General features: G+C 39.2%; 1 protein-coding gene across 17 annotated transcripts in view; it reads left to right on the forward strand.

Annotated features, from left to right (window-relative positions):
* The window catches only part of CADM1 (cell adhesion molecule 1), a 325,518-nt gene that overhangs the window by 166,165 nt on the left and 133,995 nt on the right, over window positions 1-25,358 (forward strand). Inside the window, exon 1 of one of the 17 annotated variants that reach the window (XM_049109932.1) lies at window positions 4,045-4,131. The exons of the other annotated variants lie outside the window; for them this stretch is intronic. Coding sequence (XP_048965889.1) covers window positions 4,113-4,131 — 19 coding nt within the window. The 5' untranslated portion in view covers window positions 4,045-4,112. Of the gene's footprint in view, window positions 1-4,044; window positions 4,132-25,358 lie in introns of those variants that run through there. 17 annotated transcript variants of the gene reach the window in all.

Here is a 25,358-nt window from a genome sequence, read left to right on the forward strand (position 1 = left end):
TCCCTCCCTTTTTTTTTTAAAAAAGAGCATGACTCTGAGCTGAAATGATTTTCAGTTTCATCCGTGTAGGCACAGGGAGCCACTGAAGGGTTTTTTTTTTTATTCATACCAGATAAATTAGATTTTATTTAAAAAATTTTATTGGAGTTCAATTTAACAGCATATAGAATATCACCCAGTGCTCATCCCGCCAAGTGCCCCCCTCAGTGCCCATCACCCAGTCACCCCAGCCCCCTGCCCACCTCCCCTTCCACTACCCCTTATTCATTTCCCAGATTAGGGGACTCTCATGTTTTGTCACCCTCACTGATATTTTCACTCATTTTCTCTCGTTTCTCTATATTCCCTTTCACCACTGAAGGTTTTGACTCATAAAGTGAGCTGATCAGATTGTTACTTACAGAGACTGCCCTGGTGATAGCATGGGGGATGTTTCAGAGGAGTGGGAAGCTAGTTAGAAGGCCATTTGGAAGATCAGGTGAGAAACCATGATCTAAGTCTGTGGCAGTAAGATTGGGAAAGAGATGGGCAGCCCAGGTGGCTCAGCAATTTAGCACCGCCTTCAGTCCAGGGCATGACCCTGGAGATCCAGACCGGGGATCAAGTCCCACATCAGGCTCCCTGCGAGGAGCCTGCTTCTTCCTCTGCCTGTGTCTTTGCCTCTCTTTCTCTCTGTGTCTCTCATAAATATATAAAATCTTAAAAAAAAAAAAAAAGAAGAAGAAGAAGATGGGAAAGAGCCAATGGATTTTCAAGAGTTGAAATTCTTTGGATTTGGTTACCAGTTGGTGTTGGAGGGAAGAGAATGGAGGGGGAAGATAAGGGGAAGAAAGGCAATTTTTGAAGATGACTTTCTGGCTTGCTTAAGTGAATGGAAGCACGGACATTATAAACTGAGTTTTAGCTGTGTTGATTTAGAAGCACTAGTGGGGCATCCAGAGGGAAGGACTAGTAAGCAATCTGACATGTGTGCTGGTCCGGGACTGGTGAGGTGAGTGCTCTGTGTGCATGATGAGAAGCGAAGAAGTGATGGGGTTCTGGGCAGGCCACCCTGGAGTACACCACTTTGATGTGTGGCTATTGGACAGTTGGGGACCTAGAGAACCCAGAAGGAGCTTCTTGCCTCACTTTGAATTACCTCTCAGAATTTCACCCAGGGCCTGGTGCAGGAAGAGAGCCAGGTATGGGGAGCTGGGGGGTGCTGCAGGGCTTGTTTGTGCGAAGTCCTCTTGTGTTCCATTGTCTCTGCTCCAGTGAGGAGCTCTTGTTTACCAAACATTGCTCTTCGAATCTTCCTATGAATTGTCTTCCTCCTCCTTGAAGCCCAGACCCATCCTCTGCCCCCTTGTCCTTAGCTCAAGATGGCACAGAAGCGTCAATTGCTTGGGAAGAACCCTCATGTCTTTGGGTTTCCCTTAGCAATGAAATTAAAATTTCCTCCTGTAAATCAGTTTTATGTCAACTTCATCATTAAGCCAGACAAAAGAACCCAGAAGGGAGAAGTGTGCCTTCCCTAGCAGTGCTCGTGTAGACAATTGTGGAGATATCATCAGCCAGTGTTCTGTGAGCTCGAGTGATGGTCTTAGGGAACCCAGGGAAAATCCGAGAGTGGCCAAGGAACATCACTTATCAAAAAATTCTCTCTATTCCTGAGTAGAGAAATAGGGATCAAATATATTTCTTGACTTTTTTCACACTCAGATTACTCCCGTTATTTCAGTGTGACCTTAAATTCATGAAATTTGCACAAATCAGACACCACTGTAATCTGCCTTCGAATCAGTGGGGGCTCCAGGCCAAGGATGGCTTGAAGGGTGCTCCCTTATCAACTCTATAATCTCCCCCCATTCTTAGAAATGGAAATTGATACTTTACCAAGCGTGTGTAAATGCCAACCAAACTTTAAGTACCTCTCCACTATCCCAGCCCCAACTTGCCTCCACGGTACCAATTCAGGAGTCTCGGTTGCTTCAAGAGAGTCTCACATTTTCCTCTGCCATTCTACACAGGGCCCCCCTGAAGGATAGCATCCCTTTGATGACTTTGCTAATACCAGATCTCACAGTTCTCCTCCCTCAACTAAGATGACCTTCATCTTCATTCCACTTCAGCTGTGCACACACATGCCACACCTAATAGATCTGCTCCACTTTCAATATTTCAAACTCTATTAGTCTCCTTTTTTGAAGTCCTAACTTCTTCCTGCCCATCCCCTCTTTTCTCGTGAGCCTGCTGTTTTCTCTCCTCCTTGATGCCATCCCTTGTTCTCTTCTTGTTTTCTGGTGGGGGGTGGTGGGGGGAGAGGATCCTGCCTGTGTGCCCAGCTCAGAAATAATAAGATGGCTTAGTAATGTCGATTTTCTGTAGCTTTCCTTACTGTGTTCTTCGGTAATTTCCAGCCAAGGTTCTTCCCTATTATCGCCCCTACCCGCCCCCCCCCACCTCCTTCCCCTTATCAGGCAGTTGGACATTGTTAGAAAACCTCACAAAAACTGGGGCCATCAGATCAATAAATATATGTTGCATAAAGGAACCTATCAAATAATGCTTCTCCCTCCCCCCATGGGAAAGCTTAGAACTATGCTGAAGAAAAACAGATCAGTATTTCATTTCCATTTCACCGTATTGTTTCCGCTAGCTTTGCCTACATGAATATTTGTTACGTGTGTCAACGGATGACTCAGAAATCTGGGGTCTTCCTAACTTGGTGTGCTTTTATGGGGGGAAGAAAACCCAGTTTTTTCCTCATAGGTTCTAGACATGCTAAAAATCTTGATGGGAATTTCCCCCAGATATTTATACCATTTGCAAGTTAGGAACTGGACTATGCAAATGCTTTTTCTTCTAAACTGTGAGTGATATTTATTTATTTAATTTTTGTCAGTTGGCTCCATGGTTCATGAATTCTTTATTGTAGCAGGAGTCATCAGTTGGTCGGAGAACTATTGAAATCGTAAGTTTAGGACATTACTTGGAATAAACTAAACAATGTGTTTACCTTTTGCGCCCTTAATTTAATTTAAAATTAAATGAGTGTTATGAAGGCAAGCTTCACAGATATGCCTGCGGGGCTTTCGGAATGGAAATGAGAGTCTGTGTGCTGTAGGGGAGGCTCTTTTGTTTAGTTGGATGGGCTAGGAAGTCTTTGCCTAAAGATGCTCATTGTTTAGAGGGCGTAAATAACTGAACAAAATGTTAGTGAGAAGTTTCATTTGAGATTGAACCCCCGACTCCTAAGAATGTAGCAAAGTGACTGGAAGTGCTGTGAACAATGTCTTCTTTATTTCCTCTAAAATACACATGAAATTGTCTGAAAAGGAAACAAATCCCCAGAAAGAACTACAATGAGCATCAGGCGTTGAGCTCATTGTCGTTTTTTGGAAGGAGTTTTTATTCTTGCCTGTGGTTGAAACCAGATTAAGAGTTGCCCCTTTGGGGCGCCTGGGGGTGGGGGTGGGCGCAGTCTGTTAAGCATCTGACTCTTGGTTTTGTTGGCTCAGGTCATGAGCTCAGGGTCCTGATCTCAGTGTCATGAGATCAAGCCCCACGTCAGACTCTGCACTTAGCCTGGAGTCTGTTGGAGATTATCTCCCTCTCTCTCTCTCCTGCTTACACACTTGTGCTGTCTCTCTAAAATAAATAAATCTTAAAAAAAAAAAAAAGGAATTACCCCTTCTTCAGCAACCCCTTCCCAAAGTGATGTGATCCCTACCCTTCTTTCCCCCATTTTCTACCTCTAGTCATGGATGGAATCCTACTCTCCTTATACTGGCCTCCATTCCCTTTGTTCCTCTCCAGTGCTACTAATTTCTTTTGCAAATACCTACTCCTTCCCTAATGTACTCAGTTGTTTATGAGGTGTAGGGTAGTGAATGGAGACTGTTCTTATTGAACAGACTTCTGGCTCCCACCCAGGTCCTGGCTTGGGCTGTGACCTTGGGTGCTTGGAAGTCAAGCACCAGAATCTGTGCCTGCTACCAATCATCCTTCGCCCCCCTTTCTTGTCATTAGTGTAGGTTTTGTTTGTCTTCCCCAATAGGAAGCTCCACAAGGACAGATAAGGAAGAGTTGGAGTGGTGGTGTGTTCCTTTTCATTGAATCTCCAGCATCTTATGCAATTGCTAGTACATGGTAAGCATGGAAGAGATTTGTCAAATCATTAATGAGACCCAATTACTGGTAAAGCAATTTTAAGCAAACCTCAGGGATGCCTGGGTGGCTCAGCAGTTTGGCGCCTGCCTTCAGCCCAGAGCATGATCCTGGGGTCCCAGGATCGATTCCCACATCAGGTTCCCTGTGTAGAGACTGCTTTTCTCTCTGCCTATATCTCTGCCTCTCCCTCTCTCTCTCTCTCTCTCTCTCTCTCTGGCTCTCATGAATAAATAAATAAAATCTTAAAAAAAAATAAAGCAGACCTCAAGTATGGTAAGCATTGAAGACCAAGGTCAACAAACCAAGCTCAAGGATGTGAAAAACAAACCAAACCACCTATTATAGATGCATAACGAAAACAAAAATTAAACGTTCTGAAGCGAATAAGTTGTAGGAATCTGCAGCAAAATCATAAACAGATTTGCTTTATGAAACAAACTGTAAGCAAAGCTCTACTTTGTAAACTCAATGAGATACATAAAGAGAGGGTGCATCTAGTAAATGAGAATTTTAGAATAGGTATAATGAAATGAAAACTATAATAAGTAAAATAAATCATCATGGTAAATAATAAAAAAGAAGACTTTACTTAGAAAACCCAGCCAAAGGATAACTTGAGTGGCTCACTGGTTGAGCAACGTCTTCCTTTGGCTCAGGTCATGATCCTCGGGTCCTGGGATCAAGTTCCACATCTGGCTCCCAAGAGGGAGCCAGCTTCTCCCTCTACCTATATCTCTGCCTTTCTCTGTGTCTCTCACAAATAAATAAAATCTTTAAGAAAAAGAAAACCCAGCCATGATAGAAAATAAATTTCAGGAAAATGCCCTAAATGTAACTGAGAAGCCAAGAAAGACACAGATCAGACTAGGTGTGAAATATTTGAGGAAGATAGAGCAAAACAAATGGACCAAATATGATAATTGTTGGAGGGACATTTTTCAGATCTAAGATTCCTGATCTTAGCTATTGATATGCCACATGACATTCTAGGCATAACTTCCAATTACATATCAACCCAAAAAATATTCTGTTGTTATTCTTTAACTTGTCAGAAAACCACAGCCCAAAATGGCATCACTTAGGTTACATCATATGTCTTGGTTTACTGACTTGGAACCTTAACCTAATACAGTTCCAATCTCCCCAAAATATAACCTTTATTGGTCAACACGAGAATTTCCTGGTCAGCACTAGGAAATTTACTGATAGACCCCTTTAGTTCAACTTTGCCTAAAATAGTGGATTCTTTGCTAATAATTTCCTTTCTTTCCCCCCACTGTCTTTCTACCTCTAAAAACCTTTCCCTCTCTGTAGCCCTTTGAAGCTCCCCTCTACTTGCTAGATAGGATGTTGCTTGATTTATGAATTGCTTAATAAAAGCCAGTGAGATCTTTAAAATTTACTCAGTTGAATTTTTGTTATTTAACAAAGTGGAAAACGGGTAGGTAGAAAAAAGGAAGTAAAAGTGCTAAATTATTAATTTTTCATTAAAAGGAGACTAATCTTTTGAGGTTGCATCAAGAGTAGATACATAGTGTTTTCAGATGTATAAAAAGGTTTAGTAGAAGAAACAGTATGCCTATAAAAGTCAGTACAGAAAACAAGAATAAAAAACAACTCCATCTAACTATAGATAAAACAGTAGTTCCATATTTCTTTCCTTTGCCTGCAGACTCACATTTGTCTTATTTTTCCAGAGATTAAATTTGGAAATGGAAATATATATGTATTTCCAAATAATATGAAATTAATTTGACTCTTAAGAATCTTAAATATCCCTTTCAAGCAACTTGTGTGTGACCTCGGCAAACAACAGAATCCAGCACCTAAATATCCTTTTGTTATTGCAAAAGTGTATGATCCACCTAGTAAGTCACAAAGAGATATTTCTCAAAGGGGTGAATGAAGATCTATAAAAATTAACTAAGTATATATTTCAAAAATGTAATTTCATCTACAAACAACAACTTTAGAAGTAATTGCACTGTTTCTCCCTTGTAATAAGAGAGGGAGATAAAAAAAAATGGACTGTGAAATCTGGACAAAACATCTGTCACGAAGGACGACATGGAGGAAGTGTTGAGATTAGCTTGCAGTAATGAACATGTTGATAAGTGCTGGGGAAGGCAGAAATCAGAATTTAAATAAGTCCTAATTTTTAGCCTCTCAAAAGGTTAATTCAGATTGTTCTAGATGTCATCATATCAGAAAGATTTGGCCAATCTGGTAGAAAATCAGAGGTCAACAGAAGTGATTAAGCAGCCAGAAAAATCAGCTCACAGAGAAGATCTTAGTATATAATTTTGAAAAAGAATTTGAATCTCTCTAAGCCCAGGGAAACAGAAGGATAATTTAGAATGATTTGGAGAGCTGTGGAGCTGATGGCATAAAATTGAGTAGAAAAAATACTTATTGAGTGTAAGACAGTTCTTAATAGACAAATTAAACAACCATGTAGGATCCATGGAGAGTAGTAAAGATATTTTGATAAAACCTGACACTCCAAGAAAGACAACAGCTAACATTTATTGCATACTACATGTCCTATACTCTATATGCATCATTTCATTTAATTTCTTCTGTAATCTATGAACTGGGTCCTAACATCTTCATTTTACACAGGGGAGGGTATTCCGGCTTGGTGACATGGCTGGTAGCAGGTAGCTCTGTGAACCCTGGCTGCTGAGCCCAGTTCTGATCACCATTAAATTTCTACCTTCCAGGCAGTTGGTTATGAAACAGGTATGTTGTGCAGAGATTTGACAGAGTAAACTAGCTAGTTTTCCATATGCTAAATCAAGTGATCCTGACAAGCCGTTTTACATTAAATTAATAATCTCTTCTATATTCTAATCAAAGGTGCAGTTTTGTTCAGTCTTCTGGATGAATGAATCCTTGCAGAAACAGGATTTGTATATGAGAAGGCTTTCTTAATGCCAGTGTAAAATAAGTAGATATGAAGCCCCTGGACCCAATAGAGAAAGTAGTGTCCTGGAAATGTCAACCCTTTAGGAAGTTTTATATGCCAGAAAATTGGCTGCCGAGTAGTGTGTAGGGGATTGGCAGGATAGACCTGAGTTGGAGTTCCGTGGTCTACCTTTCATTTGCTTATGCTTCGTAGGGGAGGAAAACTTTTCCTTTCTTCCCTTCTACATTATTTGGCCTAATAATGAAACTGACCTGAGACAGATTAATAGGAGGGGGGAAAAAACCAATTTTAGTTTTGCATATGTCAGAACTCATTGAAATAAGACTCCCAAGAAGTGATCAAAGCAAGCAGCTCTTTTCTACCTTTTAAACAAAACAACAGTGGGGGTGCCTGGAGAGCTCAGGGTCCTGGGATTGAGCCCCACTTATGGCTCCTTGCTCAACGGGGAGTCAGCTTCTTCCTCTCCCTTTGCCTGCTGCTCCCCCTGCTTGTGTGCTCGCTCTCTCTCTCGCTCTCTCTCTCTCTGTCAAATAAATGAATAAAATCTTTAAAAAAATTAAAACAACAATGAACTCATGAAGAATTGACAAGAGGTTTGGGCCTAGGGTAGTAAATTAGTGAAGTAACAGGGTTTATTTCTAGAGCTTTCCCAGTTCTGAATTGACTATCTCTGGTGATAAGGGTATCTTTTTCCTTCCTATACAGGGAGGGTACCTTTCGTACACAAGCTTTATTTTCTGCTTTCAGGAGGACAGAGGGAGGGTCAGAATGTCCTTTGTGTGCACTGGCTGTTTAAGTAGCTTAAATATAAAATAATCAGTATGCCGGAGTGGCATATCTTGGGGCAGCCTGCCCTGAACCCCATCACTTCTGTCTGAAACTTCCTGGAAGTTTCATATATTAAAAGCTGAGCCAATGACTATAGCAAGCAGAATCAGGTTAGCAGCTGAGTAGCAGAGTGCTTCGTATGTCACTGAATTTCTCTCTTAGTCCTGAGAACAGTTGTGACTCATTTTAGGAGGCAGTGATCCAGGTAGGCTCCCAAAGTTAGGTCTATATTACATAAACACTCAGGTGTTTAATAAGAGGCACTTCTAGAGAAACAAAAGAAAAAGGGTGGGTCATGATTAGAGCAAACTATAAACCAGTTTGAGTCCTGAAGGTAGCCACTGGAGAAAATTTATAGATGTCAGACTCAAAGCATCTTCAGAGTGAGGGCAGGTGGAGGTAATTGGACAGATTTTCCTGGTTTGTAGTTTGAATGCCTCTCATGAACTTTCTGCGTGGTGTATTTAGCAACAGGCATGAAGACATATATGAACCGTTGTGATTTTCATGTTTATATTAAGTTCAGCTTCACCCTTCATGGCTTCAGAAAAAAGACAGTTTTAGTTTTCAGTGATTCCAAGGTCAGAAAGGTGGAAGAAAAACTGGAAGTGTTTGTTTGTAGTGATGTCACAAGTTAGTAGACAAAACTAGAAAAATTCGGGTTCTAGTTCAACTCACAGGTGGAAAACACAAACTGCAAGACAACGAACAGGACTAAAATTTGATATCTACACAGGTATGTTACAGATTTTAGCTTCATACAGTTACCCACATTTTCACCAGAGGTAATCAGAGTAAGACAAATTTGTTTGCAAAATAAGTCTAGTCTCAATAAACAGCAAAGGTAATGATTGACCATACAGAATCTTTTATTTATTTATTTTTGAAGATTTATTTATTTATTTGAGATAGAGAGATAATAACAGAGATAGAGAGTAATCAAGAAAGAGAGGGAGAAGCAGACAACCTGCTAAGCAGCAAGCTTGATGAGTGCTTGATCCCAGGACCCTGAGATCACGATCTGAGCCAAAGGCAGATGTTTAACCAGTCCACTGAGTCACAGGCACCTTTAAAAAAAGATTTATTTATTTATGAGAAAGAGGGGGCATATAAATGAGCAGGGGGAGGGGCAGAGGGAGAAGCAGGCTCCCCACTGAGCAGGGAGCCCAATGCAGGGGCTCAGTTCCAGGACCCTGGGATCATGACCTGATCCAAAGGCAGATGCTTAACTGACTGAGCCACCCAGGGCCCCCATATAGAATCTTTTAATCTGCTTCATTGGAACTTTTTATAAGGAATCTTTGATTGGACTTGTCAAAGCCTCTTAAGCCTAGGAGCCAGCCATGTCACATTCTAGCCTTCAGACTTCACCTGCAGTACTTACATATTTGAGCTAATTGTTTTTCTCAAGGCCTCTGTTATATCCTGAGATCCTTATGCCTGCCAGGAAGTGAGCATCCTTACTCACCTGGTAATGCTGCTGGGAACTCTGTATATACAGTACAGGGCCTATTTCTCCAAGGGACTTTTTTGGCTCCATTAAGTCAACCTGAGTTCCTTAAAGCTGTCTGGTCATATCTGAGTCTTTATATATCTCTAGATATTACATTCTAGTCAAAGCCTTGCTAATATAAGCAGTATTTCCAATTGCATCCTGTTACAAGGAGAACAGATTCTTAGTTAACTTATGTAAATACCAATATTGCCATGAAAATTAGAATACTCACTGAGTTTCTGAATTCCAGAGGGATCATGTAGAGAGAAGAAGATAAAGGCTTTGTCTTTGTTCACAAAGGTGTATTTTATCAAATTGTTCTAAGTCCTAGGTAGCTTAAGAGAGAAGAGGAAGAAAGGCTTCTTTAACTCTGGAAAAATCCATGTCTTAAAAAATCATAAAAAATTATATAATCATCCTCTAATTAATATTTCTTTTGCTTGAATCTAGTTTCCCATTAGTTCAGAAAATTCTTACCCAGTTTGGGGGGGATTGTTTGTTTTTGAATTTAAAATTATCAGGGACCTGTATTCTGTAGTACTTTCCATGAGTCTGGTGGAAGATAGAGCACTTTTGGAAACAATCTTACAGAAGCATCCGAGGAGAACAATAACTATGTGTGAATGACAAAAGTCTTAAAAATGGCCATGATTAAAGATCTGATGGGAGTTCATTACAATGCAGTTGACAAGGAAATTTGTTTATTTCTGCAACACATAACATTTTGAGATAATAACCAGAATTGTGACTGATAATATTATAGCAGGACATATTAGATTTCTAGGAATTTCATACAATTTGTAGAATATTTATAACATATACCTCAATACAACATGATGAAGTCTTAGTATTACTTTTCATCTGATAATATTTCCCGTATAATTGAACTCCTCAAAAAAGCCTAATTTGGTTTAAGATCTTTTTTTAAGGAGAGAAAGAGCGAGAGAGAACACATCTTTTGGGATGTTTTGGGGACCCTCTGGAACATCCCAAAGTTAGTTTAAGGTCAAAAAGACTATTTAGAATTTAGTTTTGAGAACTTAGCCAAAAACATCAAAGAAGTTAAAATACTTGGTCAGATAGGATCATAGGTTATTGTGAAACAATACTTAGTTATCTCTTTAATAACCACAGTGACAGAGACTTTGCAGGCAAATAAAGGTAAACAGTTGTTTAAAAAGCAGAACAAACAAAAAAGTTAGCACTTTTAATAAAGAAGACTCAGGTTTTTTTTTTTTTTTCTTAAGTAATTAAAGACCTGATAAAGACAGAAGGAATCATTTTGGCAAGACATAAATTCTTTGTTTTATAGGCAGGTTACTTTAAAAGGTAAAGAAAAACCTTTTATAATCTCTTATCAAGAGCAGACCAATGGTTCAAGAAAATTTGTCCTAAATTTTAACAGAAAACCACATTCTAATTTTACACCAGCTTATTTTTGATATTAAAATTCATTTAACTTAATTAGATTTAGTCTAATCTTAGCTAGCTTGACTACACATTAAAATTCCTTTCCAAGGATGCCTTTTCCACAAACCTACAACTTTATTTTTTACATTCAGATTTTGTCCCATGTTTTTTTTCTCTTTCCCGTTTTGAAATAATTAGCCTTTCTTTGGGATAAATTTATTCCCCACCCCACACCTCAAAACAAAAATGCATTCTCATTTCTTATCGCTCCCCACCCCCAACTAAAAACCTACATCCTCCTTTCTTTGCATTTGAAATTATTATTCTTATTTCTTGTTGCTTTAATTCCATATTGGAATTTTTAACCCTTAAGACCTTAATTTTTATTGAAAATCATGAGGTAAACACTAATGAACACTGTTTTTTATGTTAACATTCTGTGACTTGGCAAATTTAGCAATACTTTTAAAAAATAAGTCAGTCGTCTAGCCTCCCTGGAGATAACAACATCTTACCTCATGGGGTAGAAAATGCGATGCTTTGTGTATGTAAATATAGCATGCGTGTATGCAAATAACACTGTACGTATACAAAGATGGTGTGTAGAGAGGATAGCATGTATATAAAAACAGCGGTGTATGTATGTAAAATGCTTAGCTCGGTGCCCGCACAGAATGCCTGTTCAATTAATACTTGCAGGCATTATTATTCATTGTTCAGATGCAGTCCTGAAGCAAATGTTTTAGGAAGTATAGCCAAGTGGTACTGTAGGGTGGTAAGTTTTAAAAAAAGATTTTAATTTTATGCATTCCTCTCAGCTGATGCATTTAATAATAAAATTTCACCCTCTGTGTACCCTTTTCACAATTTGGGAATTTACAGAATGCTTTGGTGTTTTAAAAGCAGTAGTTTGTTCACTGAAAACACAGCTTATGACAAATGCAGTGGTTGCCAAGTTCTAATACGTTAGCAGGCAGAAGCATGCTTTTAATATTCATCATCTTTAAGTGCTACTGACTGACATTCAGCACTAAATGTGCAGATATGGGTGCTGAGCAAAACAGAGCTAGGAAGAGGACTTGCTAATTTGTATTCTAGATGGAAATCTTAAATTAGTTTCCAAGATTTTTAAATGGATTTTTAAATGCTGAGCACATAGGAGATTGAGTTCATATTAATATTTATAAGGTTTGAGAAGATATTTAGTGAAATATTTGTATAATTTAATTTTGGTCATAATCAAGTAGGAAACCATAACAAGAAGGACATTGTACTTTACTTTGGTGACTATTTCGTGGCTCAGAGTCAGGAATATCCTTCTGGAAAAGTCTCAGACACCATATACATGCTTCAAAAGCACTTTTTTATTACAAGCCAGAAGTCATGGGTTATTTGTATATAAATTCCTTGTGTTGGATTGCTTTAGGTTAATTTCATTTACATTAATTAATTTAGAAATAAGTATTGATAATGACCTTTTAAAAACGTTTATTGACAGTTTTGCAGAACTCTGTAAACTAGCAACTTTTATATTCTTTATTATACAAAACAGCTCTGTTGGTTCACAGAAAACCTGCTTCCTATAGTTTTGCTTAGGGCTAATTGAGTTTAATGTAGTTTGTGTGCAGAAGGTATTGACTTGTGCATAGTATTTAATTTGTGTAAATATGTGTGTATGTAATGTTTTGCCCCTCTGAGTTTTATTTTAAATGTAACCCTTAAAACTGGGATAATAGAAATTCTTAGCTCAGGCCTGCTAGCAATTGCAGGTGCCAACGGTTTAAACTGCTGTAGAAATACAATTATGAGCAGCCAAGAGCAAATCTTGTTTTAAGGTCCATGTGTAATGAATGTCTGTTAGTATCATAGAATACAATTAAAAAGAGGTTTACCTCTTCTAAGCTGTGATTGGTTCTTTCTGATGGAAGTGTGGAGTCCCATGAGTAGAATGTGTATTCAGCTCTCGGTGATTTAGACACCAGTGAGCCTGGCATACTGCAGGCTTGGATAAATTCAGGGCAGTTATAGTCAAGCAGAGATGGGAAAAGACTGAAAGATTAATGAGGGAGCTTAAAACAAAGCTCCAAAAATGAGAGCAATGCACTGCTTGGTCTTATGTAATTGTGCCGAATGAAAGTCAGTCTTGGCTGCCGTTGTTTAAAAATTTTAGGAGGTTGGCAGGAAATGTTTGTTTGTTATAAAAACTGAGTCTAGAGAATGCTCATGAAAACCCGGGACAAAATATCAAATTCTCACTTGCTCATGTCTTCCTTAAGAGACACACACCCTCCCATTCATCCTCCTTTAATTCCAATTTGACCAACCCACCTGTCTCCACCACCCCCACCCCCAGCCTCTTTTGGGCCTGGACCCTTATGGAGAACTCTGATCTGATCTGAGGCTGCCTCCCAGAGCAGGGCCACCTGGAGATGCACATCTGAAATGTGTTTCTGGAAGTGACCCTCTTTTGCCGAAAGGCCCAAGAGATATGGAGCATATATGGCTGTGAGAGACCTAAGAAGGTAATCGAAGTTACCTGTGGCTATCGTGGGCACCAGCAACCACGTTCTTTCTGGTTGATGGTTGTAAACAGCAGTTCTGTAACAGTTCTTCCTGTAGATCTTAGCTTAAGGGATCCTAAATGACCTTAAAATGCTATTTTACCTTTGAAAATCCTTTTAATAGATGCTGTAACGAACCTTCCATTTAAGTGATGGACACAGTTGAGCTGTGCAGTGAAGCTGGTCACACTGTTAATGTGAGGCTGGGCACTTAGAGGGGAAGAAAAGCAGCTCATAAATAACGTGGTGCAGGTGAATCACTTCTGAAATTTAAAGCTTGCCAATACCAGTGACGAAAGCTGCCTCGAAAGAGAAATTGCCAACTCACAAGCAAATTCTTTAGCTTCAATCTAAAGCCTTTTTAACGCTGCTGTTTCCTCTTCAAGGAGTTTGGCGCCACCTACAGGAAGCAGGAAGCACAGAAACCCAGACCGCCTCTCCATAGCACCTGGGTCCCTCCATTGGTCATCTCTCATCTTTAGTTTTTATAAATTCTATCACTTGACCGTCATGTAATATTTATTGGCCTTCTTGGCCACGAAATGACACTAAACGCTGTAGGGAAGAAGGTTACATCTGTACTAGCTGTTGGGCAGGAAATCCTCACCCTTAACTGTTTGTTTGTAAGGTCTCTCTGTATTTGTGCTGTCACTTACCTTCTCCACGGAGGCACCAACCAGAGAGAACAGCGTTTACCCAGTGAGGGCCCTAAGTATATCATCTCTACAGGTGCTTCCAATCCTTTACTGTTCTGCCACCTTTTGTTTCTTGTTAAGAACGTGGCATCCCAATCACCATGTCTGTTGTTGATGTTCGCTTGTTTTGTTTTTATTTGCTTATTTGAAGATTAATGTTAGGAAGTTTAAAAACCCACACAGAGCAAAGAAAGCTTAGGATGTGTGATTCGGTTCAGAGAAGCCTGAGAGGAGACATGTGATCTTGTACTTATACAGTAAGGAGGATGAGTTATTTTCATTCATCAGCTCATAACTGTATCACTGAATTAAGTTCTCCATTGTTTCAAACTAGAATGAATTAGCTTGAAAGGTGTTAAGAACAATGTAGAGCTTTTCTCTTTGCCTTATGAACTGACTGCAGCTCTTTCTTCTCCTGTGACATCTCTAATCCTGACCTTCTGAGCTCTGTGTTTTGTGCGTTCTGCTGGGTTCTTTTTTTTTTTTTAAGATTTTATTTATTTATTTTAAAGATTTTATTTATTCATGAGAGAGAGAGAGAGATTGAGAGGCAGAGACACAGGCAGAGGAAGAAGCAGGCTCCATGCAGGGAGCCTGATGTGGGACTCAATTCTGGGACTCCAGGATCACGCCCTGGGCCAAAGGCAAGTGCTAAACTGCTGAACCACTCATGGATCCCCTGTTTTGATGGGTTCTTTGCATGACTTCCCACTCCCTGTCCTGGAACACCAACTTGCATATCCCAGACCAAAATCCATTGTGACCCAACGGATTCTCTTCCCTTCAAAAAGCAACAAAACCCCCACCACATAACTACCTCCTCTCTCACCACCTCACCCCACTCCCCAGGAAAATTATGCTGTAGAATCTCAAGACTTGTCTGTTTTTGGACATTTGTGCTAGTTTTTTATTTAAACCTCAAAGAGACTTTAGAAAGAGAAAATATATTAGTGGTTCAGGAAATGTCACACATACATGCTGGAATGTTGCAGATATAGCACTTCATCTATTTCTTCCAAGTGGCTGATTAAAAGTTGCTCAGAACATATAGTACATCTCTCCAGATGGACAATAAGTACTTGACAAGATGCTCAACTTTATTAGTGACAAGAGAAGTGCAAATCAAAAACCACAGCGAGATACTGTTTCACATCTACTCAGATGACTAAAGTCAAAAACAGATACTAATATGTGTCAACAAAGATGTGGAAAAGTTGGAATCTTTGTCCATTGCTTGTGGTAAGGTAAAATAGTCCAACCAAGTAATGTAAAATGGTGTAGCTTGGCACTTTCTCCAGAAGTTAAACAGAAAGTTAGATATGATCCAGTAAATAGTTCCACTCCTGGCTATATACAAGAGAGAATTAAATCCACACCCAGACATGTACATGAATGTTTATTATTATTATTCATAATAATAAGAAAATGGAAATAACTCAGATGTCCATCAACTGATAATGTGGTATGTCCATACAATAAAATATTATTCATATATTTTTAAAAGATTTTATTTATTCACTCATGAGAGACAGAGAGAGAGAGAGAGAGAGAGAGAGGCACAGACACAGGCAGAGAGAGAAGCAGGCTCCATTCCATGCAGGGAGCCTAACATGGGATTCGATCCCCAGTCTCCAGGATCACACCTGGGGCTGAAGGTGGCACTAAATTGCTGAGCCATCTGGGCTGCCCTATTATTCATATTATTAAAAAAATAATAAGGTACTAAGAACTGCACATTCTTAGAATTTATGTCTCATTTGTCTTTGCATCTTTCAAAGTACTAAATACAATGTGTTGCATTTGGAAGCCCTTGATAAATGTTTGACAAAAATGAGTGCATGATTGATCAAACAAACTCATGAGTGGTCTTAGAATATATAGGGAAGAATTTTCTTGGCAAATGCTATAGGAGAGAGGTAAAGAACAAAGACCAAAAGCTACACCTTCTGTTCACTCAGGCTGACAGTTCAGCTGATCTGATATCAGAGTGATAGAATCTTGCCATGCTTTGGCATCAGCTAGATGGTGTATTTCTTTTTTGAGTGATAGGTTGGCAAAATATACTTTAGCAACTGTATGTTATGTGGATGATGCATGATGCTAATACTCTGTTGTGACCTTTATTTTTATGAGCTGTGAGAATTAAGAACCTACCAGTTTTAGTTTAATTAAGCAGTAAGCCACAGCAGATGGTGCATTTGTGGGTGATGATTGCATTCCTCTGGTTCCCTCAAGCAGTGCTCTAACCCTATGGAATGCTTTGCCTGGAGTGTCATACCACTGTTGCAAAATTACTAGGAAGACAAACACGTGGTGTTAATGTAGTTAGGTTAAGTCTTGGAGGACAATTTACAATAGAACCTGAATACCTCAGGAAGTTCTAGTAGTTAGCAGCTATTGGAACTAGGGTATTAGGAAGAAGAATCCATGACATTATGGTTGTAGTAGTTTACTGCCTATCTTTACTCTCCAACATTGCAAGTAGAGCACATGAAGATTTTTATTGCCCTGGTATTCTTTTGTGTAATCTGGGTCAAACATTAAGCATGCACTGGAATATGATTTGCATGTTTTAAAGTGCTCGGAGAAGAATAGGTAAATGGAGAAGCATGCAATTTATGGCAGATTGTTTTATTATGTTTGCTTTTAGTCACTAGGGAGAACCTAGAGAGTGTCCAACAGTAGGCATTTTTCTCCAGATACTATGTGCTTACTGTTAGCATATTGACTCCAGAGGATGTTAAAAACATATACAAGCAGAGAGAATATGGAATTAATCCAGTGCTGCTCACCATCACCACACAGCATTTCAGGGAGAACACCAAAATTGTTAAGTTGAATTACTTTCTCTCATTGTTAAGGGAGAGGCTATCTAGCTCAGATTCTTCTCCCTTTACTATCTTTGAAAAATGGAATTACTTGAAAGCTGGCATAAAACTTGTAATTACACAATATTTTAGATCCTAAGATAATATGCCTCGATTTTTCGCATTAATGCAATATATGAAATCATCAAGATGAAATACATTCACTTACTGGCCATAATGTTGTTAAAAGTATGAACTATGTGGATATTTTAAAATATTGCTTGAGATAGAATAATCCATTTATCTCATCTCCTTGCTACAAAGACAAGATTTGGAATTCTAGTTAAATAATGAACCTCAAAAATAATATTTTAACAAGAGACTATAATTTCTCTTTGGAAAGGTCTGTAGTTTATGTCAAATTTCTTCCTCAGTGATGTAAAGAAACAATTTCCTCTGACTGTTAAGGGTGTTGTCATCACAGAGCCCCCTAATTGCATCATCCTTTTGGATGTTCTACTTGGGGAAGGCACAAATGCTAATTTTGTAGTTCTTCTTGTAGGATCAACAGATTATTAACCTTTCAGTTAATATTCACTAGTGTGTAATATAGGGAAATATCTATAAACATTTACCTGCCTAGAAAATCTAACATTACAACTGATTGTAGCCTATAAATTATTAATGATTTTGAAAGAAGAAGTTGCAGATTATTTTTATATGGAAACCTACTTTATTGCGAAATCATCTGTATTTTGTTTCTTTACAGAACTTGACATTCATCTAATTAAAATTCAGGAAAGAAGGAACTAGGTTATTTCTCATTTATTCAGTATGTAGGTAACTTGCCATTACTTTTGTAGCTCTGTTTAATAAAAATAGCCTACAGGACCCCCAAATAAGACCTCCACAGGAAGATAACCTCATGCCTGATGATTTTAGGTATGTTAGAATTACTGATTTTACTTCCCTAAACTTGGTAATGTGTTAATTTCCTATCATTACATTGTTTATTTGATGCTATAACTTTCCTTTTGCACTGAGCCTGAGTATTTTGCAAGTTTTGTGTTAGAGAAAATAACAGTATCTGCCAAGATGAGCATGCGCTGGTAATTCACAATCTGTACTTGCAGTCTTAGTCTCTCCTGATTCATTTAGCCCTTTGTTTTGAGCATAGGAATTAGAATCAGGATGAAGTGCCTTCAAATTCATTTCGGAATTTCCATTTGACTCACAAAGAGACCCCCAAAATAGTGGTTTAAACACTAGTTTGTCACCTACAAGAAGTCACAGAGTCTGGCAGACAATTCAGAGTCTACATCCAAATCTTGAGGAACTCCGCTTCCTTCTCTCTTTCTCCTTCACCATCCCCAGTTGGTGACTTCTGCCCCGGAAGTCAGGAGGTCAGGGTGGGAGGTGATTGCTGGAGTTCCAGATGGTATGGCTGCCTCTTGGACACCAGGAAAGACAAGAGCTCCTCCCAGCAGCACAAGTTGTTGTTGTTTGTGTTGTTTTATTCCCCCTCATCCCACATGACACTTCCACTTACAGCGCATGACCTAGATGTGAGGAAGGTAGGAAATGTTATCTTTACCCTGGACAGTTAAAAAAGAAGCGTTCTGTTACCAAGGGCAAAGGGAAGAGTGAATATTTGCTAAGCATCTAGCATTTTCTGCCATCGTGACCTTGAGCAATTTAATACCGTTGAGCCTCAGCTTCCTTGTCTTTAAAAATGGTTGTAAAAATAGGATCTAATCCATAGATCTCACTGTTTTGAGTATCAAGTGAGCTTATATATCTAATGCATTTAGCACTGTGCCTAGCGTATAATAAGCAGTAAATGTTAATTATGCTTTCTAGCTACTTCCTTGAATATCTCTAGGTCGATATCCTATAGATACCTAAAGCTTAAAATGTTCAAATGTATTACTGATCTTTATTGCATTCTCTAGCACCATCTGTGTCTTCTTCCAGGCTGGAAACCTCAGAGCAGTCTCTGAATAGCTTTATTATTGTCTGTACCCAACAATCACCAAGTCAGATTCTACCTGGAAAACAGTGGATTTCCCTACCTTGTTGTTCCAGGTTCATTGCTGCTCTTTGAACTCACGCTGTCTTGATCCCTTGCCTTCAACAGACCTTTACCATCTACCAGATCATATCCAAACTCCTTAGAATAGTATTCAAGTGTTCCTGTAGTCGGACTGTGGTGTTCACAGCTTTATTTTGACTCAACCACATCTCCCTCATCTCCACATATTTCTTGTTCTCTGACTTCTCTGAAAACCCCAAATAGGACATTGTGACTATAGTTTCATCTTCAGGATAAATGTTGAAGAATTCTCAAGTTGAAACATGAGGAAACTAATAAGCATAGATGTATTTCAGCCTATAATCCAAAAATCAAGGTGTGATTGCTGGAAACTTCTTTATGACTTGCTTTATGAAGCCAACGAGTAGATAGGTATACCAGCACTTCTTATCTCGTAGGTGGGTGTGGGATGTGGGTTGGAGTTGATGTCTAATAGATGGGTTAGTGTGTTTGGCAAGTCTCAAAATACAGGTGTAGATCTAGAAACTCACTATTTTTATTTTGCTAGACAATAGTATTAGTTTAGGTACTTAATGTGTATGTTACAAATGCATTTTGCTTTCAAATTGAAGAAGTAGAGAAGCCTAGCTTTATTTGTGGGAGTGTGTGTATGGAGTACGTAATGGGATGTGTAATATAATTTCAAAGCCCTCTGATGCAATATTTTGAAACTAAGTTTGTAGTACAATTAAAACATATCTTTGGTCATAGATTACTTGGCCTTTTGCCATTTTCATAGGCAATGTCCTACTTAAATAGCCTGGATTGGCTGAGAAAAATAATTGCTGCTATGAAATAATTTTGCAATTACCGCTGTAATTAAGGGCAGTTTGTTAATGAAAGTGCTTGGTGAATAATGACTGCAGGGCACTCCATCTTGCAGCTTCATGCCAGATGATTGGTTCACGTTGTGGAGGCAGTTAGGGAATTAGTGACACAGCTGTCATGGTTACAGGATGGATGTAAATATCCTTTGCAGTTGATGATGAAGAATAGTCATTAGCCTCCTGCCCCTTGGGAGCTGGTCAGAGGAACAAAAATCAACTTAACACATGATGGGAAAAGCCATTCCTTATGTCTCCTTTTCTTCAGTTTGAACAATTAACATTCTAATAGAAACTGCAGAGAGCATGTGGATGAGCCCTCTCCACTTTACGGGCGTGTTAGTGTGATAAATGTTCCTCCTGATAGGGCATTGGTTGTTCACAGTTTATATCCGCTCTTATTAGCTTATGGGCCAGTTAAAAACTGCTCTTTGGAGACCCACAGGCCCCATTTAAATTTTTCTTGTTCATCTCCAGGTGTTGTGTTTTCACTTGGACCCTTTGAAGAGTGCCCACGGATGGATTTTTGCACGCTGTCTGCTTGGCTGCAGGGCAATTGAAGATCAATTTTCTGTGGTTGGGCTTATTTGCTTGTGTAAAATATATATTGTTACAAAGACAATCTGGATGTGTATTTGATCTTGCTTTGTAGTTTGAAAAAGTCATTGTTGAAGGTTGAAGATCTTTTTTTTTTTTTTTCCTTCTTAAAATAAGACATCCTAGGTGTTTAAGTGTGCTTCGTATTTATATTCATTCCACTTCCTTGGTGTTTTGATGTTGTTTTTCATTGTAAATTTGCTTAAGTAATCTTTTGTAGAGTAATTTCATAACATGCACACACTGTGGTTTTACATTGAGGTGCTCGTGATCTGCAACTCATTAACTTTGCTGTCTGGGAAGTTAGTGTAGCATGTGGCATTTTCTCTCGCTTTATCTTGACATATCGTCAGTTTTGTTCTTGTAAACGATGTTAGCAGAACATTTCCAAGGATTCTCTCCATGCCCAGTATGACTTTTTTCCATGTCCAATATGCTAAATCTTCTCTTAGGGACCTTAAGGATAGATTCTGGAGTTTGTGTCATTCTATCAGGGTCAACCCGATATGACCTCCAGGGTCACCAAAGGGACATAACAGTTTTCTAGGTTTCAACTCAAAATGGCCATTCAGGGCAGCACTACCATTGCAGGGTGAGTTTGTTGTTATATGTGTCTGGGTAAGATCCTCTGCATTTGCTTAATGCTCCTTATGATGCACGTCTCCTCTTGGCTTTATAGCAAGAGGAGGTGCCAGATTGAAGGAATGGGCATTCTGTCTCAGAACTAGGACACACCATGGTCCAAACCTCTCCCTCTTCCTTCTCCCTTCCTTGGCTGTTGAAGAGAATGTAAAGCGTCAACTGGCTCAGGTGTGAACAACAGCCTTGTTCTGATGTTGGGGTGCCTCCTTTATCTATGGAGTCATGGACTCTTCCAAGATGGACTCCCTTTCTCATTATCCAGAGATAAGTTACTGTGGAGGTTTTTCTAGCGAATTTCATTGTGATCAGATATTCAAGGATACAAGTTAGCTTGCTGGCCTCAAATGGTGGAGATGAGTCCCTAAAAGCCAAATAACTTGGAAAATCTTACATATTTGAACATTTATATGTATATCTATCTCAGTCCAATGTATGACAGCTTCCCTTAGAAGATTAAGTTTATTCTGGGCATGGCCATAGTTGGCAAAATTATTTGGATTCTGGTGAGATGTGACTTTACAGGCTTTCTCTTCATAGAATGCCTAAGTGCAGGGGGACCTTTAATGGCTTTGCATTATATAAACATTGGGAAGCAGGTAAGGAGATGTGTGCTAGAAAGCATCCTCCAACCTAATGAAAGTTGCATGGTATTGTATTATTACTTCTTCTCTTTTTAGCTGGAGTGTAGGCTTTTATGATAGGTCAAGAGAACTAAAATAGGAAAGAAAAAAAAAAGAATTGTCTTTAATTAGTGTGGCTCAAGGTAGGGAAAGAGGTGACACACTGCAGTATTTAGACATTCAGTATGTGTTCCATTTTTGTTTGGTGGCGTTTTGATTGATTATTTATTCTTTTGGCTAAACATATGAGACTTGAGTTTAATTGAATTTCCAAGCCAACTCTCCAGGCCCTTGTCTCATAAAGTGTATTCAGAGAGGCACTGCAGACCCCAAGGAGAGGTGACCATGTGAGTTTGACAGTCTGCAAGGAGAGGGGAGTGAAGACTGATTTTGAGTTTGGGTAGGTAGTTGAAATTCCCAAGTAAAAGAGAATCCCTTTCCATGTACTTTTCTGAGCTAGTTTAGATGACAGAGTCTCACTCCCCCACCCAACCCCCTTTACTGCTCTTACGGGTTTTCCTCCTTTCCCCAGGACAAGTCAAAAACTTGAGGCTTCTCTACAATGAAAATGGATCGTGTCCCATCCCGTCCTGTCACCGTGCTTTCTATCAAAGCAACACTAATTATAAAAATTGAACATAAATTTGGACTGTTTAATAGGTTTGGGTTTAATTTTGCCTCAGTGGGAAGACACTCGATTAAAAGAATCTTTTTTTTCCTTCCCTCCTCCTCCCCCCTTTTTCTTTTGGTGGAACAGTTAGTAAGGGCGGAGGAAATTGATTTGAGTGTCACAAAGGACATTTCTGACAGGAACGCATTCTAAAATGATTCAGGGCATCTGTTTCTCTTGCAGATGCCCGGCACTGCTGAGAGCTGAACCAAAATTAAACTGTTTCACGTGTCCGCTCAGAACCTGGTCACAAGTTACATCCCAGTTGCTTGGTTGGAATTTTTTAATGTTTTGTGAACTTCCTCCCCTAATTTACGAAACAAGTTTTCACTCAAAGTGACCATTTGTTCTGGATGCCAATATGTCACGGGCAAAATTGATTTAGCTTGAGCATTATTTGTTTCTGTCTGGTCACTTTGCCTCCTTACAGTCTGTATTTCAGCACTGAAAGGAAACCCTGCTTACAGTCTGTATTTTAGCACTTCTGGCAGGGTTTGTGGATGACTGCTAGATGGCTGTTTTTATGACTGTTCTCTTCCCCTGGTGCTGTGTCTGTCATACAAGCTGGCTCCAGGAAGCCCAATGATAATAGTTCCTAAGCACAGGAATTATGTACCCATGTACCCTGCGTTTGCTACCATATCCATGGCATCCAGCAGAGTACCTGGGAGGCACTTAAAACAAATCTTTCATAGATGAGTGGGGAATGAACACTTGCCGCATGATCATACTGTAGTCTTATACTCTTGACTCTGACTACTCACTTGTCTACCCTGCTCATGTTTCTTGGAAATTAGTAAGGCTCACTTGTATCAATTATAGTGAGGCATGTCCTTTGAAGTTGAAGGGCAGGGCAATTACTTTGTGTGTGTGAACTTTTTACATTCATAGAAGAAATAATTTACTGGGGATGAGAAAGAAAAGTGACTATGTTGATGCATAATAGGGACCTGAGCTCATTAACTTAATTACTTAGTGGTTCCTGACAATGCTTTTCTCCCCAGTGTTCAACCACTTACCTTTCCACAGTATTTACCGATGACTTTTGATTAGGGAATCCAGAGGAGAATGGCTTCTATTCCTGCCCTTCCCTGTGCTTACAGGTTCAAAACCAGCTGAGGGTAGTGGTGGTGTTTGTGGGGGTATCCTGGGTTCAGTGGACTCACTTGGTTGATCATATAGATAAACTGATCATTCCATGATCAGTCAGTTAAAGACATTATCCATAATATTGTTACCCATACTCTTGAATCTTTATTAGTAATTCTGAGACCATATCAGGGAGGCTAGAAAGCTTAAAATTTGCAGTAAGTGGAACATTTAGAAATTTATTTAATAGTCTAGGGTGGGTGTTCCAGGTCAGTGGATAGCCTGGCTCCAGTGACATAGGCTAATGGTGGCTCTGCTACCTTCCACATGTAGCTTCTAGAATCCTGGCGGTCCTACAATTTCAGCTCCTTGGAAGGGGGAAAGAGAAAGTGGAGGAGGAACAGCCTGCTCTTCACGCACCAAGCTAGGATTGGCACGTGTCACTTCTCACTCTGGAAAGAGCTTGGCCAGCTGGTCAACTAGCTGTAGGGGAGGCTGGGAAATGCAGAGTGGCAGGCCAGCCCAGTACCAGGCTGCAAGAAAAAAGATCGCAATTTCTTGGACCGTAGGCTTTTCCTAACCAGTCTGCTGCCTGGCAGCTTTGTTTTGACAAGTCCCACAGTTAATTTTAGACTTTAGATGAAAGCTAATACTATTTACAATGATCATTTCCCCCTTTAGTTTCTTAGGGCCCAAGCTATTTGTAAAGATGTTTCTAACAACTGGCTTACCTCCTTTGGTTAACATCAAGAGCTCTGTACTTTGTACACATGCATTTTTACACTGTGAAATTGTCATGTCAGTCTTTCTGACGAATACTTGCCATTTTCCAACATTTAAATATTGGAACTCTTGCTTGCTTCATTTCCTTTTTCTTTTTTCTTCCCTCCCTTCTTTAGGAAGCATGGTGGGATAGGGACATTTTGGTATGTTTATAATTCTATTCTGTTCTTTTGGGAAGATACTGTACATACTGCTGACATGCTAATCATTACTCAGGAAAATCCAGAAAGCATAATCACTATTTTCGGCAAATATTATCATATAATATATACAGATGGTCACGGCCTAATGTAAAATTGGGTTTCCATTCAGGATCTTTGTTTGGAAACAGTTCTTGAGTTGACATGAGAAATTGCTGCCAGTCTTACTGCTTTTGGTTCTTCTAGCATATTTCCTCCAAGGACCCACGGCATACTCTCCCCTACCTTGATTCAATTTTAGAGGCAATGTCTGATTTTCTGCTCACACTGTTTAGAGAAATGAGACTCCCAACATCTCCTGATGCTTTCGAATAAGCTGTGTCTAGGTCTTTGAGACCTCTAAACATGTGTTTAGGCTGAATTTGGTCCCCTTCTACTTTACCATGAGCAAAAGGTTGGTAGTGTTCTTACTGCACAATTAGTGCTATTGTTAAGATAGGATTTAAGTGATAGTCATCTGACTTTGTATTAGTACAACCAGACAATTTTTGTTTTGTGCAGACACAAACCACCTTTGGTTTGACTTTTGGTGAAAGAGGGGCAAGAAATAAGTTACACATAGTCTAAGCCACAGTCAGTAGGTACTCTTTATGTAGAAGGTAGTTTCATTTTTTAAATACACTATTCTCTGATCTTGTTGCTATAGTATTGATACTAGATAAAGTCAGAGTAGGTATTTTTTGAAGTGTTTTTCTGAATGTGATTCACTATAATCCCTGTCCTGTGATTTCAACTATATTGAGACTACTATTAATGGATTCATACATTTTATTTTTTTATTCATACATTTTTTATGTAGCACTCGGTCCTCCAGTGATCAAAACATGAGATGCTTGAGTATTCATTTGCTTGCTAAAGATGGTGGGGAGAAAATACACCTATCCCATAGTAATATTAATCTGTTTTCAATGTCTTGTGAATGTGCTTAATGTCTAGGGCATTTTAATGTGGAGTAACCAAAACC

The sequence above is a fragment of the Canis lupus genome, chromosome 5 (assembly GCF_003254725.2).
Source record: "Canis lupus dingo isolate Sandy chromosome 5, ASM325472v2, whole genome shotgun sequence".
NCBI lineage: Eukaryota > Metazoa > Chordata > Mammalia > Carnivora > Canidae > Canis > Canis lupus.